The 14,162-nt window shown below is 34.8% G+C and overlaps 1 protein-coding gene across 1 annotated transcript; it reads right to left on the bottom strand.

The window, feature by feature from the left end:
* Positions 1–10,905: 10,905 nt before the first annotated feature.
* Positions 10,906–13,913, bottom strand: LOC107061714 (putative F-box/LRR-repeat protein At3g58880). The gene is made up of 4 exons (XM_015311478.1): positions 13,566–13,913; positions 13,072–13,224; positions 12,822–12,968; positions 10,906–11,169 (listed from the first exon to the last, which is right to left on the bottom strand). Exons 1-4 carry the CDS (start codon positions 13,911–13,913, stop codon positions 10,906–10,908), a joined length of 912 nt encoding a protein of 303 aa, XP_015166964.1.
* Positions 13,914–14,162: the final 249 nt, after the last annotated feature.

Genomic DNA, 14,162 nt, shown 5'->3' with positions numbered 1-14,162 from the left:
TTGTTCATGTAATAGACTTCTTTTGATTGTAAAGGGCCGTGTCCCTACTTATATTTTGTGATTGTGTCTAAGATGGCCATGTGAGACTTAGACTTCCGCTGTGTGTTTTTAAAGTTGTTTTAAGAAGTTTAAATGTATGGATGTAAATAAGTTTTTTTATTATTCCGCACTATTTTCATTATTGAATGCAATGAATGACTATGTGGCTTGTATAAGACCCCTTCGGGGTCGAGTACGCCTTGTTACGACTTGGGGGTGCTCCCGGGTCGTGACACCTTTCTATGTCCATATCCCCTATCAGCATAGCTGTCTTGCCTTCCTTGCTTGACACACGAGACAACCCAACAACGAATAAACTCATCCTACTCCTCATGTCAGCAACCATCTCCAAAGCATATCGGAAAAGTTGGGTGAGCTTCATACTGTACTCATCAACACTCATTGATTCCTGCTTAAGAGTAAGGAATTCTCGTACCTTCACTTCCCTCAGTTCACGGGAAAGGAAACGCCCCAAGAAAGCCTCCTCAAACAAAGCCCAAGTCATAAGTGGTGCACCTTCAAGTATGTTCTTTATCCATTGATTGAACCAAACTCTAGCGATACCTTTCAATTGGTATGCAACTAGTTCCACCCTCTTAGCATCAGTAACATGCATAATCTCAAAAACCTTTTAAAGCTCCTCGACAAAGTTTTCTGGGTCCTCCGTGACACTTGAACCTGTGAAGCTTGGAGGATTCATCCTTAAGAACTAACGAATTCTAGACGTATCAGCTACATCCTATTGAACCCCTCTTTGTCCCACTTGGTTGGTCACAACTTGACTCAACATTTGGATGGCTTCCCGATATTCAGAATTGGTGACCTTTCCTTGAGGTTACACATCTAGTGCATTGGGTACCCCTTGTTCCTCAACATTCTTTCTAGCCGGATGACCTCGGACAACTCTTCGTGGAGGCATGATCTAAAAGACACGCGTAAGCACGAGTTAGAAAGAGATGTTTATAAAGATACACTCTATCACACGAAATGAGTATGTAAGAAGTGAGATAGTTCCTAAAATGTTGCAACCTCCTAATTATCGAAATGGCACACTTCACACCGATAACTAGGACTCTAAAGGCACGTCTTCATAGACTCCCTAGGACTCTTGAACTCTGTGCTCTGATACCAAGTTTGTCACGTCCCAAGCCTACACCCCGGGCAAGACTGGCACTCGGGAACCATTGTTGGCCCTAAGTGAACCCTTGGCATGGCTTAACTCTTAGCGGAAGACTTTACTCAAACATAAATGTACATTAAAAGTAAACTCAAAGCTCAAAGATAACTGATAATGTATTATAATTAAACATTCGATGGCCAAAGTGGCAACTCAAGTGTCAAACATAACTGAAATGGAAGAACTCGAGAACTAACATCAAACTAATTATCTATAAAGCCTCTAACAACTTATATGGATGTCGGGACAAGACCCACGACATCCTAATGAACTAACTAATAAAGCAATAAAAAGGGGTCCTCCAGAAGCAATGAGGCTCACCAACAACTCTAAATCTCAACTAGAATCAACGAAGCGCTGGATGTTGATCCTGGTTACCTGTATCTGTATCATAACAATGATGTAGGCCAAATGGTGTCGGTACATTGAATGTACGAGCATGCGAGGGGAATTCTAAAACAAGACATAAGCTTGAAAGAAACTGAAAGAACATACATGGGCTCAACTTAACTCAACTTAACTTAATTCAATATAAAGCAATAATATAAATGCATTATAAAGAAAAGCTTTTAAAACTTGGATAAAAACTCTGTGTATTGAGAAATACAATAGTAACTATGTATGTATGCAAATATACAATATAAACTATGGGTGTATATAAAAATACAATTAACTCTGTGTGTATAAGAATACAAACTACTTTCATGGAAGTTTCTCTAACCGACAACCATCACTTTAGAGCTATGTGATGATACATCATTTTGCCTTACGCTGCCAGGACCGTCCTATACCTTGCCAAGGGCATAAAACCTAACTACTAAGTGGATCCACTAATCTATGCTAAAAAGCACTAAGGAATCATCTAAAAAGTATGACCCTTTTCAACCCATGATGGCTACATAGTTAATGAGGGCTGGGAGTTGTCTGAACTCTCCCCCATATTAGTGTTCAATACTACTCCCAAAATATACTAACTCATATGTTTAAAAGCATAACTTCTTTCTATGGTTTGAGATAATTTCTCAAAACTTAGCTCAAAGGCTCTCTTGGAAATCAAAGTTTCCTCTCTTGCTTAATTGTGAAAACATTTGTTCTTTACTGAAAACTAGCTCATAGGCTCTATTGGAAATCAATGTTTCCTTTCTTGTTTAAATGTGAAAACATTTACTCTTTGGGAATAAATAGTTCCGATATACTCTTTTGAAGAAATGAACTTCAATCTTTACTCTTTACTCAAGTCTTAAAACAAAGTTAAAACATTTGTAAAAGACTTTTGAAAGACTCTATAAACTTCTCTTGACTTCACTTTTAACTTTCCTTGAATTGTATTATGGATTCAAGGCTCATGATCTTATGTTATGGCTGATTTCATGGGTTTTATACGTACCTTAGACTGTAGAAATCAACTAGAAAATGTAGGTATGTTTCAAGGGAACTCAAACGGAAAAAAGTGGGAAATGGTAGAAGACCTGGCGTCCATGGCGCTCTGAGTGGTGCGGGGCACCAAAGCTCAAACTTCAGAGCCTAGGTTTAGGCACACTGGCTAGCGCGGCGCCCCAGAGCCCAAACTTCAGGCCCCAAAGTGAGGGGCTCTAGCTGGCGCGACGCTCAGACCCCTGCCCAAAAAACTCCGATTTTTCTTGCTCATTTTTCATTTCTAAATCCTCTAGATTCAATTGGTTCTTTCCCAAAATACTTAGATTTGAATACATAATCAAAATATACAAGAATCTACTCAAAACGACATGTATTTTCATGAATCTAACTCAAGAACATCTCAACAATTTCAACAATCAAGAACCCACTAGAAACTTCAACACAATCCATCAAGAACTCAATTTCTATACTTTCAAGAACATAATTTCGCTGAATTAAATCATGATTGGCACGTGGGTTAACTAACCCAACACTATGTGATCTCACATACGTCGTAAGGATCAACCCTTGGCGAAATCCACAAGTAAAACTTCAAGAACGCGAAGATTTTAAGCTTCTTCTCCTTTTTTCTCCTCTTCTTTTCTCTTTTCTCAAAATCCTAACTTATTTTTATGAAGCGTAAACTGAACCCAACCAGTTTAGACCCCAACTTAATTACCAAAAATGAATTTAATTAATTAGCTAGTGAAAAGACCATAATACCCTTCTAAAATCTGGTTTTGACTTTCTTTATCTAGATAACCCAACTTCAAATGGGCATATCTCCCTATACAAACTCGAAATTGAGCAAACTTGGTATCTTGTAGCCCATCTAACTTCTCCTGTGCTAGGAGTTATGGTCGTTTGAAGTTGACCAAAAACTCAAACTTAGCTTAACTTTGTCAAACTTTCCAAATTTGATTATTTCCAAAAATAGTTTCTTTCTAATTCTAGTTCTTTCAAATAGCGAGGTGTTACATTTCGTGTGTATTAGCCCATGGATCTGGCGCCCGGAGCACCCAAAATATTTTTCTCAAAATACTTTATGAGGACCACCGTAATGAGTTAGGGTTCTTCACATGTACTCACACCAGTTTTTTAACAGTCATTTCCACATTTACAAGCCATTTTTTATAAATTGCCCAAATTCTCCGATTTTTCATGTGTATTAACCCATGAATTTGGCACCCCGAGCACCCAAAATTCTTTTCTCAAAAAACTTTATTAGGACCTCCATAATGAGTTGGGGAACCTTCAGGATTACTCATACAATTTTAGACGATTTCCGTATTTACAATCCCTGTTCTAGAATCGCCTAAATTCCCCCTGATTTTTCATGTGTATTAGCCCATTGATCTGGCGCCCGGAGAACCAAAATTTTATTCTTAAAAACTTTATAACGACCTCCGTAATGAGTTGAGGACCTTCACATATACTTACATCATTTTTTTAAACTCCCCTTTCCGCATTTACAAGCCCATTTTTAAGAATCACCCAAATTCCTCAATTTTTTGTGTGTATTAGCCCATGGATTTGGCGCCCGGAGCATCCAAAGTATTTTTCTCAAAAAAACTTTATGAGGACCTCCATAATGAGTGGGGAACCTTCACGTATACTCATACCATTTTTAACGTTCATTTCCGCATTTACAAACCCTTTTTTTAAGAATCACCATAATTCCCCAACTTTTGTTGTGTATTATTCCATTGATCTGGCGCCCGAAGCACCCCCAAAAAAAATTTCTAAAAAAACTTTATGAGGACCTCTATAATGAGTTGGGAACCTTTACGTATACTCACATCATTTTTTAAACGCTCATTTCTGTATTTACAAGCCATTTTTTAAAAATCACCCAAATTCCCTGATTTTTCATATGTATAAGTCCAAGGATCTAGCACCCCGGAGCACCAATATTTTTGGTCTCAAAAAACATTATGAGGACCATCGTAATGAGTTGGGGAACCTTCACGTATACTCACACTATATTTTTAACACCCATTTTCGCATATACAAGCCCGTTTGTAAGAATCGCCCAAATTCCATAATTTTTCGTGTGTATTAGCCCATAGATTTGGTGCCCAGAGCACCCAAAATTTATTTTCTCAAAAAACTTTATGAGGACATCCATAATGAGTTAGAAACCTTCACATATACTAACACCATTTTTTAACGCCAATTTCCGCATTTACAAGCCCATTTTTAAGAATCGCCCAAATTTGCTGATTTTTCGTGTGTATTAGCCCATTGATCTTGCGCTAAGAGCACACAAAAAAATTTCTCAAAAAACTTTAGAAGAACCTCCGTAATGAGTTGAGAATCTTGACGTATACTCACACCTTTTTTTAACTCCCATTTTTGCATTTATAAGCTCAGTTTTAAGAATCGCCTAAATTCTCCGAATCTAGCGATCGGAGCACCCAATTTTTTTTCTCAAAAAGCTTTATGAGGACCGCAGTAATGAGTTGGGGGGACCTTCACATATACTCACAATATTTTTTAACGCTCATTTCCGCATTTACAAGCCTTTTTTTTATGTATTGTCCAAATTTCCCAATTTTTCGTGTGTATCATCCCATGGATGTAGCGCTCAGAGCACCCAAAAAATATTTTCGCAAAAAACTTATGAGCACTTCCGTAATGAGTTGGGGAACATTCACGTATACTCACATAATTTTTTTAACAACAATTTCTGCATTTACAAGCCCTTTTTAAGAATCGCTCAAGTTCCCCGATTTTGTGTGTATTAACACGTGGATCTGGCTCCTAGACCACCTAAAAAAATTTTGTCAAAAAAATTTATGAGGACCTCCATGTGATTTGGGAACCTTCACATATACTTACACCATTTTTAATGCTCATTTTTGCATTTACAATTCTTTTTTTAAGAATCGCCTAAATTTCTAGATCTTTTGTGTGTACCCATAGATTTGGCGCCCGGAGCACCCAAAAAAAGATTTCAAAAAAAATTATGAGGACCTCCGTAATGAGTTCGGAAACCTTCGTGTATATTGACACTATTTTTAACACCCTTTTTCGCATTCAAGCCCTTTTTACGAATCACCCAAATTTCTTGATTTTTCGTGTGTATTAGCCCATGAATCTGGCGCTCAAAGCACCCTAATTTTTTTTCTCAAAAAATATTATTAGAACCTCTGTAATGAGTTGGAGAATTTCACATATAATCACACCATATTTTTAATGTCTATTTCCACATTAACAAGCCTTTTTTTAAGAATCACCCAAAATTTTCTAATTTTTCGTGTGTATTAGCCCATGAATATGGCGGCCGGAGCACCCAAAATCTTTTTTTCAAAAAACTTAATGAGGACCTCCGTAATGAGTTGGGGAACCTTCACCTATACTCACACCATTTTTAATGCCCATTTCCGCATTTACAATCCATTTTTTAAGAATCACCCAAATTTCATGTTTTTTCGTGTGTATTAGCCCATGGATCTAGCGCCTGGAGCACCCAAATTATTTTTCTCAAAATACTTTATGAGGATCTCCGTAATGAGTTAGGGAACATTTACGTATATTCACATCATTTTTTTAACGCCCATTTCAGTATTTTCAAGCGTTTTTTTAAGAATGACCTAGATTCCTCGATTTTTCGTGTGTATATGCCCATGGATCTGGCTCCTGGAGCACCCAAAATTGTTTTCTCAATAAAATATATGAGGACCTACGTAATTAGTTGGGGAACCTTCACGTATACTGACACCATTTTTTTAACGCCCATTTCAGCATTCACAAGCCCTTTTTTAAGAATCACCCAAATTTCTCGATTTTTCTTGTGTATTATCCCATAAATCTGACGCCTGGAGAACCCAATATTTTTTTCTCAAAAAACTTTATGAGGACCTCCGTAATGAGTTGGGTTCCTTTGCGTATACTCATACCAATTTTTAACGCTCATTTTCTCATTTACAAGCCCTTTTAGGAATCACCCAAATTTCTTTATTTTTCGTGCGTAGTAGCCCATGGATCTGGTGCCCGGAGCACCTAAAATCTTTTCTCAGAAAACCTTATGAAGACCTTTGTAGTGAGTTTGGGAACCTTCACGTATACTCACACTATTTTTTAACGCCCATTTTAGCATTTACAAGCCATTTTTAAAGAATCGCCCAAATTCTCCAATTTTTCGTGTGTATTAGCCAATGAGTTTGGTGCCCGGACCACCCAAAATTGTTTCCTCAAAACACTTTATAAGGACCTCTATAATGAGTAGGAGAACCTTCTTGTATACTCACACCATTTTTTTAACGGTTATTTTCGCATTTACAAGCCCTTTTTTTAAGAATCACCCAAATTCCTTGATTTTTCGTATGTATTAGATCATGGATCTTGCGCCCGAAGTTCCCAGAAATATTTTCTCAAAAAAACATTATGTGGACCTCTGTAATGAGTTGGGGAACCTTCATGCATACTCACATCATTTTTTAAAGAATTGCCCAAATTCCCTGATTTTTTGTGAGTATTAGCCCATGAATTTGACGCTCAGAGCACCCCAAAATTTTTTCTCAAAAACTTTATGAGGACCTATATAATGAGTTAGGGAGTCTTAACGTATACTCACACCATTTTTAACGCTCATTTCCACATTTACAAGCCATTTTTTAAGAATAACCCAAATTCCCTGATTTTTCCTGTGTATTATATCCCATGGATCTGGCGCCTGAAATATTTTTCTCAAAAAAATTTATGAGGACCTCCGTAATGAGTTGAAGAACCTTCATATATACTCACACAAATATTTTAACGCTCATTTCCTCATTTGAAAGCCCTTTTAAGAATCACTCAAATTCCCCAATTGTTTGTGTGTAGTAGCGAATGGATCTAGCGCCTAAAGCACCCAAAATTATTTTTTCTCAATAAACTTTATGAGGACCTCCATAATGAGTTGCGGAACCTTCACGTCTACTCACACCCCTTTTTTAATGACCATAACAACATTTACAAGTCCTTTTTTAAGAATCACCGAAATTCCCTAATTTTTCGTGTATATTCTTCCATGGATCTGGCGCCCAGAGCACCCAAGATATTTTTCTTAAAAAACATTATGAGAACCTCAATAATGAGTTGGGGAACCTTCACGTATACGCACGCTATTTTTAACATCTATTTCCACATTTACAAGCCATTTTAAGAATCTCCCAAATTTCCTGATTTTTCGTGTGTATTAACCCATGGATATGGCGCCCAGACCACCCAACATTGTTTTGTCAAAAAAGTTTATGAGGATCTCCGTAATGAATTGGGGAACCTTCACGTATACTCACACCATTCTTAACGCTTATTTCCGCAGTTACAAGTTCTTTTTTAAGAATCGCCCAAATTTCCAGATTTTTTGTGTGTACCCATGGATTTGGAGCCCTAAGCACCAAAAATTGTTCTTTCAAAATTTTTTATGAGAATCTCCGTAATTAGTTGGGGAACATTCATGTATACTCACACCATTTTTAAGGGCAATTTATGCATTTACAAGCCTTTTTTTACGAATCGCCCAAATTTTCTGATTTTTCGTGTGTATTAGCCTATGGATCTGGCGCATGGAGGACCCAAATTTTTTTTCTCAAAAAACATTATGAGGACTTCCGTAATGAGTTAGGGAACCTTCACGTATACTCACGCTATTTTTTAATGCCCATTTCAGTATTTACAAGCCTTTTTTATTAATCACCTAAATTCCCTAATTTTTCGTGTGCTAAGCCCATGAATCTAGCGGCCGGTGCACCCAAAAAAAAAAAAAATTCTCAAAAAACTTAATAAGGACCTCCGTAAAGAGTTGAAGAACCTTCACGTATACTCATACAATTTTTTTAACACCCATTTCCGCATGTACATGCCCTTTTATAAGAATCACCCAAATTTCCCAATTTTTTGTATGTATTAGCCCATGGATTTAGCGCCAACTCTTGTTCTGGGCATCACTTGTCGTCCTTGATTCCTTTTCTTTCATGATTCCAACTCTTCTCTTAGGAACCCCGCAAAATAGCTAATCATGTATATTAGTATACAATCATCGCAAACCTAAGTCAAACATGTCAGATAGATTAGTGAATATCCTTAAACTTACGTTAAAAGATGGGTAATTCGTAGTAATTGGGCATATAAATATGCCCAAGATCATGGAACCAACTCTTCCCAGCAGCCTTCGATCTCTTATTTCATCACACCTAATCACATTAGACCCGATCCCTATTTTGATATAGCTCTTTCTCGAATGTTTTATACTCCTATTAGTTTTTTTTAGTATGGTTTTAGTTATATTTTCTTTTCCTTCTATTTCTGGATTTTGTTTTTTGTACTTTTAATTAGATGGGCCGTTGCCTTCAATTTAGTTATAGTTGCATGTATGTAGTTTTTTATTTTAACATTTCCTCCATAACTCTTAGTTGCAGAAGCAGTTAAAAAAAATTATATCATCTATTTAATTTGATTTGCAGGACGTGTTACTCATGCTTGTGACATTCACAACAAATTCGTTTTCCCAGGCTTAGAAATGTTCATCCTATGCTGAAGTTGTAATTTTGGGAAAGGTAAAAATTGACAATTCTTGTTAATCATTCTTATTCTCTAATGTTTTATTAATACAGTGATCTCATATCTATGGTTAAGTTTCTCTCCCTATAGTACAAAAATTATAACTATGGTATATGTCTAAAATCATGCCTATGACTTGGAATTATGGAATTCTAATTTCATATGACACAGTTGGAGCAGAGTATAAATACAGGTTATGTATATTCTACCCTCCTCAGATTCTTAGGTAAGGATAAAGTTTATGCATACTCTACCCTCCTCAGATTCTACTCTGTGGGACTACACTATGTAGGTTATCGTTGTATAACAAGAAAAAAATCATCTCCAAATGTGCCGGAATAGATAAAAGGCCATTTTCGTTGTAAAATAATTTGCTAAAACAGTTGTAAGTCATAATGATCCCAATAATTAATACATAAATAATTGACCTATGCATAACTAATATCTGAATAAAATAACAAATTGATTTCTTCATAAGTAATTCATATATTACTGATATTTACGACTCTAATCAGCAACCCAACAATTCCCTAAAGGATCACTAGCTTGACTCGTTTGGGAATTTTTCCTTGTAGATGTCGTTGAGACCGAACTCTTGCTTCTTGAGCATCATATTTGTAAGGATCAATAATAAATGTTTCAAGCGCTACACTATTTTTAGCAAGGTAATTGTAAGTACCGCGTCAGCAAAACCACCAAGATAACCACTGTATTTGACTTCTTTGAGATGTTGATGGGGACACATTTTCCGTATAATTCTATTTTTGGAGATTGTCGTTTCATACCATTCAACCTGAAAAGGAAAAAAGGTAAGTAAAATTTAACTCGTATGAAGCCAAGGAAAACATTTTTTCTAACATAATTGCAATTGAGTGTAATCTACATATACCAATAGTGAAAATAATTTCTTATTCCATAGATATACATGTGACTATAATAAAAAAATGGAAAGAACAAGTTTTTTTTTGGTTGAAGGTTAATAGTCAATACAATTGGCATTGGTTAAAATAACAAGGAAAAACAGATTTAACGTTAGAATAAGTAGGAAACCTATTAGTACTAAATTCTTAATATTTAGTAATTATTAGTTTGAATTTAGTTTATTCAATCCCATGTTATTTTAATATAATAAATCATTTATGGAAGAAAAAATCCTCCATATTTAGATAACTCTTTATTGGAGGAAAATGTTTTGTACTTCTAAAAATTGAGAATCATTCTTTTCGATAATAAAATAAGAGGATCAACAATTTTGTCCTCAAACGAAGTCTTATTTAGGACTTTAGGGGGATTATTCTCCAATTGATTTTTATTTTTAAAATTTTTTTATATCACTTTCTGATCAGATTGGGTCTCATAATCATGTAGAATTGATACTATTTTCTTTAGAGAATATGCATTAGGTTATATAAAGATAATATTATCCGCATAAGCAAGATGATTTAGATTATAACTCCATTTTGATAAGTGATAGCCTACATATTGATCATCATCAAATAAAGAGTTTAGAGCCCTAGTCAGAACTTTAGATGACAATATGAAAATCAATTCAACATTTGGTTTATAATTTAGAAACTCACATAGCTAATACATGTATAAGCTACGAGAAAATGTATGTATTATTTTATGCATGGTAAAATGTGAAGTAACTAATACATAAATAATTAACCTCTATATAAAATAATACACTATTTTCTTCATAACTCTAATCAGCAACCCAACAACCCCTAAAAGATCACTAGCTTGACTCGTTTGAGAATTTTTCCTTGTAGTTGTCGTCGAGCCCGACCTCTTGCTTCTTGAGCATCATATTCTAAAGGAACAATAATGAATGTTTCAAGCGCCACACTATTTTTAGTAAGGTAAGTTGTAAGTATCCTGTCAGCAAAACCACCAAGGTAACCACTATATTTAACTTCTTTGAGATGTTGATGGGGACACTTTTTCCGTATAATTCTATTTTTGAAGATTGTCGTTTCACACCATTCAAGCTGAAAAGGAAAAAAAAAGAGGTAAGTAGACTATAACTCTTATGAAGCCAAGGAAAACATTTTTTCTAACATAATTGCAATTGAGTTTAATTTACATATACCAATAGTGAAAAGAATTTCTTATTCAATAGATATACATTCTATGATAAAAAAAGGGAAAATTACGCGGTTAAGCAAACTTATACTACTTAATTACTCATTATAGCTATAGTTTGCTATAATTACCACTCACGACTAACATTATACATTAATTACGCAGGGGGCTGACTTCAAGTTTGTATAATTAGCCACGTTTGTATATGTATAATTCACCAGAATATACAAAATACATATGTATAATATACAATTATCTAACTTATATACACATACAATTCACCTCTCTCCCACTCTCTGCCCTCTCTAGCTCGCCTCTCTCCTACCTCTCCCAATCTCGCTCGCCTCTCTCCTCCCTCTCCCAATCTCGCTTGCCATATATACAAATGCATATGTATAATATACAATTATCTAACCTATATACATATACAATTCACCTCTCTCCCACTCTCTGCCCTCTCTCGCTCGACTCTCTCCTCCCTCTCCTAACCTCGCTCGCATCTCTCCTCCCTCTCCCAATCTCGCTCGCCTCTCTCCTCCCTCTCCCAATCTCGCTTGCCATATATACAAATACATATGTATAATATACAATTATCTAACCTATATACATATACAATTCACCTTCTCCACTCTTTCCCCTCTCTCTCGCCTCTCTCCTCTCTCTCCCAGTCTCGTTCGCCTCTCTCCTCCATATAACATGTAGCTACGAATTGTAATTATCAAACTATAGCTATGGAGAGTAATTAGGCTATTTTTGAGTGGCTATATGTGAAAGTTCCCCAATAAAAAAGGGAATGAACAAGTTTTTTTTTGGTTTGAAGGTTAATTGTCAATACAATCGGCATACAAAATTGGCATTGGTTAAAATAACAAGGAAAACAGATTTAACGTGAGAATAAGTTGGAAACTTATTAGTACTAAATTATTAATATTTAGTAATTATTAATTTGGCTTTAGTTTACTGAAACCATGTTATTTTAATATAATATATAATTTATGGAAGTAAAAATCTTCCATATTTTGGTAACTCTTTTTTTGGAGGAAAATGTTTTGTACTTCTATAAATTGAGAATCATTCTTTTCTACAATAAAATAATAGAATCAACAACTTAGTCCTCAACAATTTTTATTTATTTTTTAAAAAAATTTTTATATCATTTCTCAAACTTTTGATAAACATGAGAATTTATTGTGATGGGGCGGAAACAAACCTGTGTATTATTGAATAAGTTTAAGTGCATTAAATAAAATTTATTTAGTCCTATTTCACTTTATATGATCCTATATCCTTATTTCCTGTTTAGAAAAAAGAAAAATACTTATTAAAATTTTAAAATAATTTAACTTGAATTTTCAATTATACCTTTAATGACAAATTCTTATAGTTAAACAAATGTAATGATGTTTTTAAGCCAGCCATCTGGCCTATATATAATTAAACTTCAGAAGTTGTTATTTTAAAACTATAACTAATCAAATTATGTCATATATATTAAAAACGAAAAAGTATTTATGAAAAATAACCTAAGAATAGGGTTAAAGAATAAACTCATACGTACCTCAATATGCAGTTTTTGTAAATATGGAGATGCTTCTATTAGTGGAGTAATACCAAGTTGGGATTCATCCGTCATGCCTACGACTTTCAACACAAGCACTTTGAGATTGTTGAACTTTGGCAAAGAATGATCAAGAAAACAATGATTCTGAAACAATCAAACAAATTAAAAATTACAAGCGTAAAATCAAGCTTTATTTATTAATTATATATTCTAGCTCTATGAAATACATTAATATACAATTGCTTACCATCCCCATATGACCAAATTCAAGTGAAAGTGTCGTCAGTAGAGTGAAATAGGTTGTAAACGTATGAACAAGTTCACAGATCAATGCTCTACTCATCTTGAAATCAATAGTAAGAACTGAAGTAACATTCTCGAGAAGCATTTGATTTCCATCCTATGTATTTAAAAGAGACAAGATTGACGTTATGGATCTTGATGAAATCCAAACCATTAATGCATTGACATAGTTCCAAATTTTTCAAGTTGAAGCATGATGGTCCAACAATTTCCAGGTGAGTCTACAGTCGTGATTCATTAATAGATAGTTTCTTAACATCAACGTTGTTGAAAAAGTTGACCACCCGATTGTCAACATCAACGTTGTTGAAAGCCAGAATTTTGAGACTTACAAATGGCGATACATTTCATCTAAAACTTGAGATGAGCTTAAACGGAAAGGTATAACGCCTATGCTCATTTTTACTGAGTGACAAGTCTAGTTGAAAGATTTTCAACCTTTTTCTTTGATACTACAAAGTTGAGACATTTATCGATTACACGCTTAAAATGCTTATGAAAAGGAAACGAGAGAGTGAATTCTTCTAAGTGAGCACCCTTGTGGAAATCTAAAACATTGTTAATCAAATTGATATGCTTCATCCCTTCCTTTCTGCATAACCTTGGATAATAAAACATCTTCCATGTAATAAACTGTGAAACATCGAATTTGAGACGTGTGACATGCATCCAGAGATACTGCCATTGAATTAAAAGGGAACTTGTTAGGACTGCTTCTCTAATTGTCATTTGAGACAAAATTGATACAATCACTTCATCTGGCAATTGGCTAAGACTATCCTCCATTGATACCACAGTACTGCAACTATTGTTTTGTTGTCTTCTACTACGTATACAAAGCATTCTTCTAAAGAGAATAATCAACAAAACAGAGAAAATAAAAGAACAACCCATGAAAACTACATACATTTTGCAATAGTAAATAAATGGAACTTTCTTTTCTGCACAATTATATAGCTTTGAGTTGTAAATGGATATTTATTACTTTTCTAATTATGACACCCTTTAAATGATAAGCCATTTTTGGATATGATT

This window comes from Solanum tuberosum, unplaced genomic scaffold (assembly GCF_000226075.1).
Source record: "Solanum tuberosum cultivar DM 1-3 516 R44 unplaced genomic scaffold, SolTub_3.0 scf00160, whole genome shotgun sequence".
NCBI classification, from domain to species: domain Eukaryota; kingdom Viridiplantae; phylum Streptophyta; class Magnoliopsida; order Solanales; family Solanaceae; genus Solanum; species Solanum tuberosum.
Note: the sequence above shows the minus strand (reverse complement) of the source record. Positions and strands in the feature narration are given on the sequence as shown.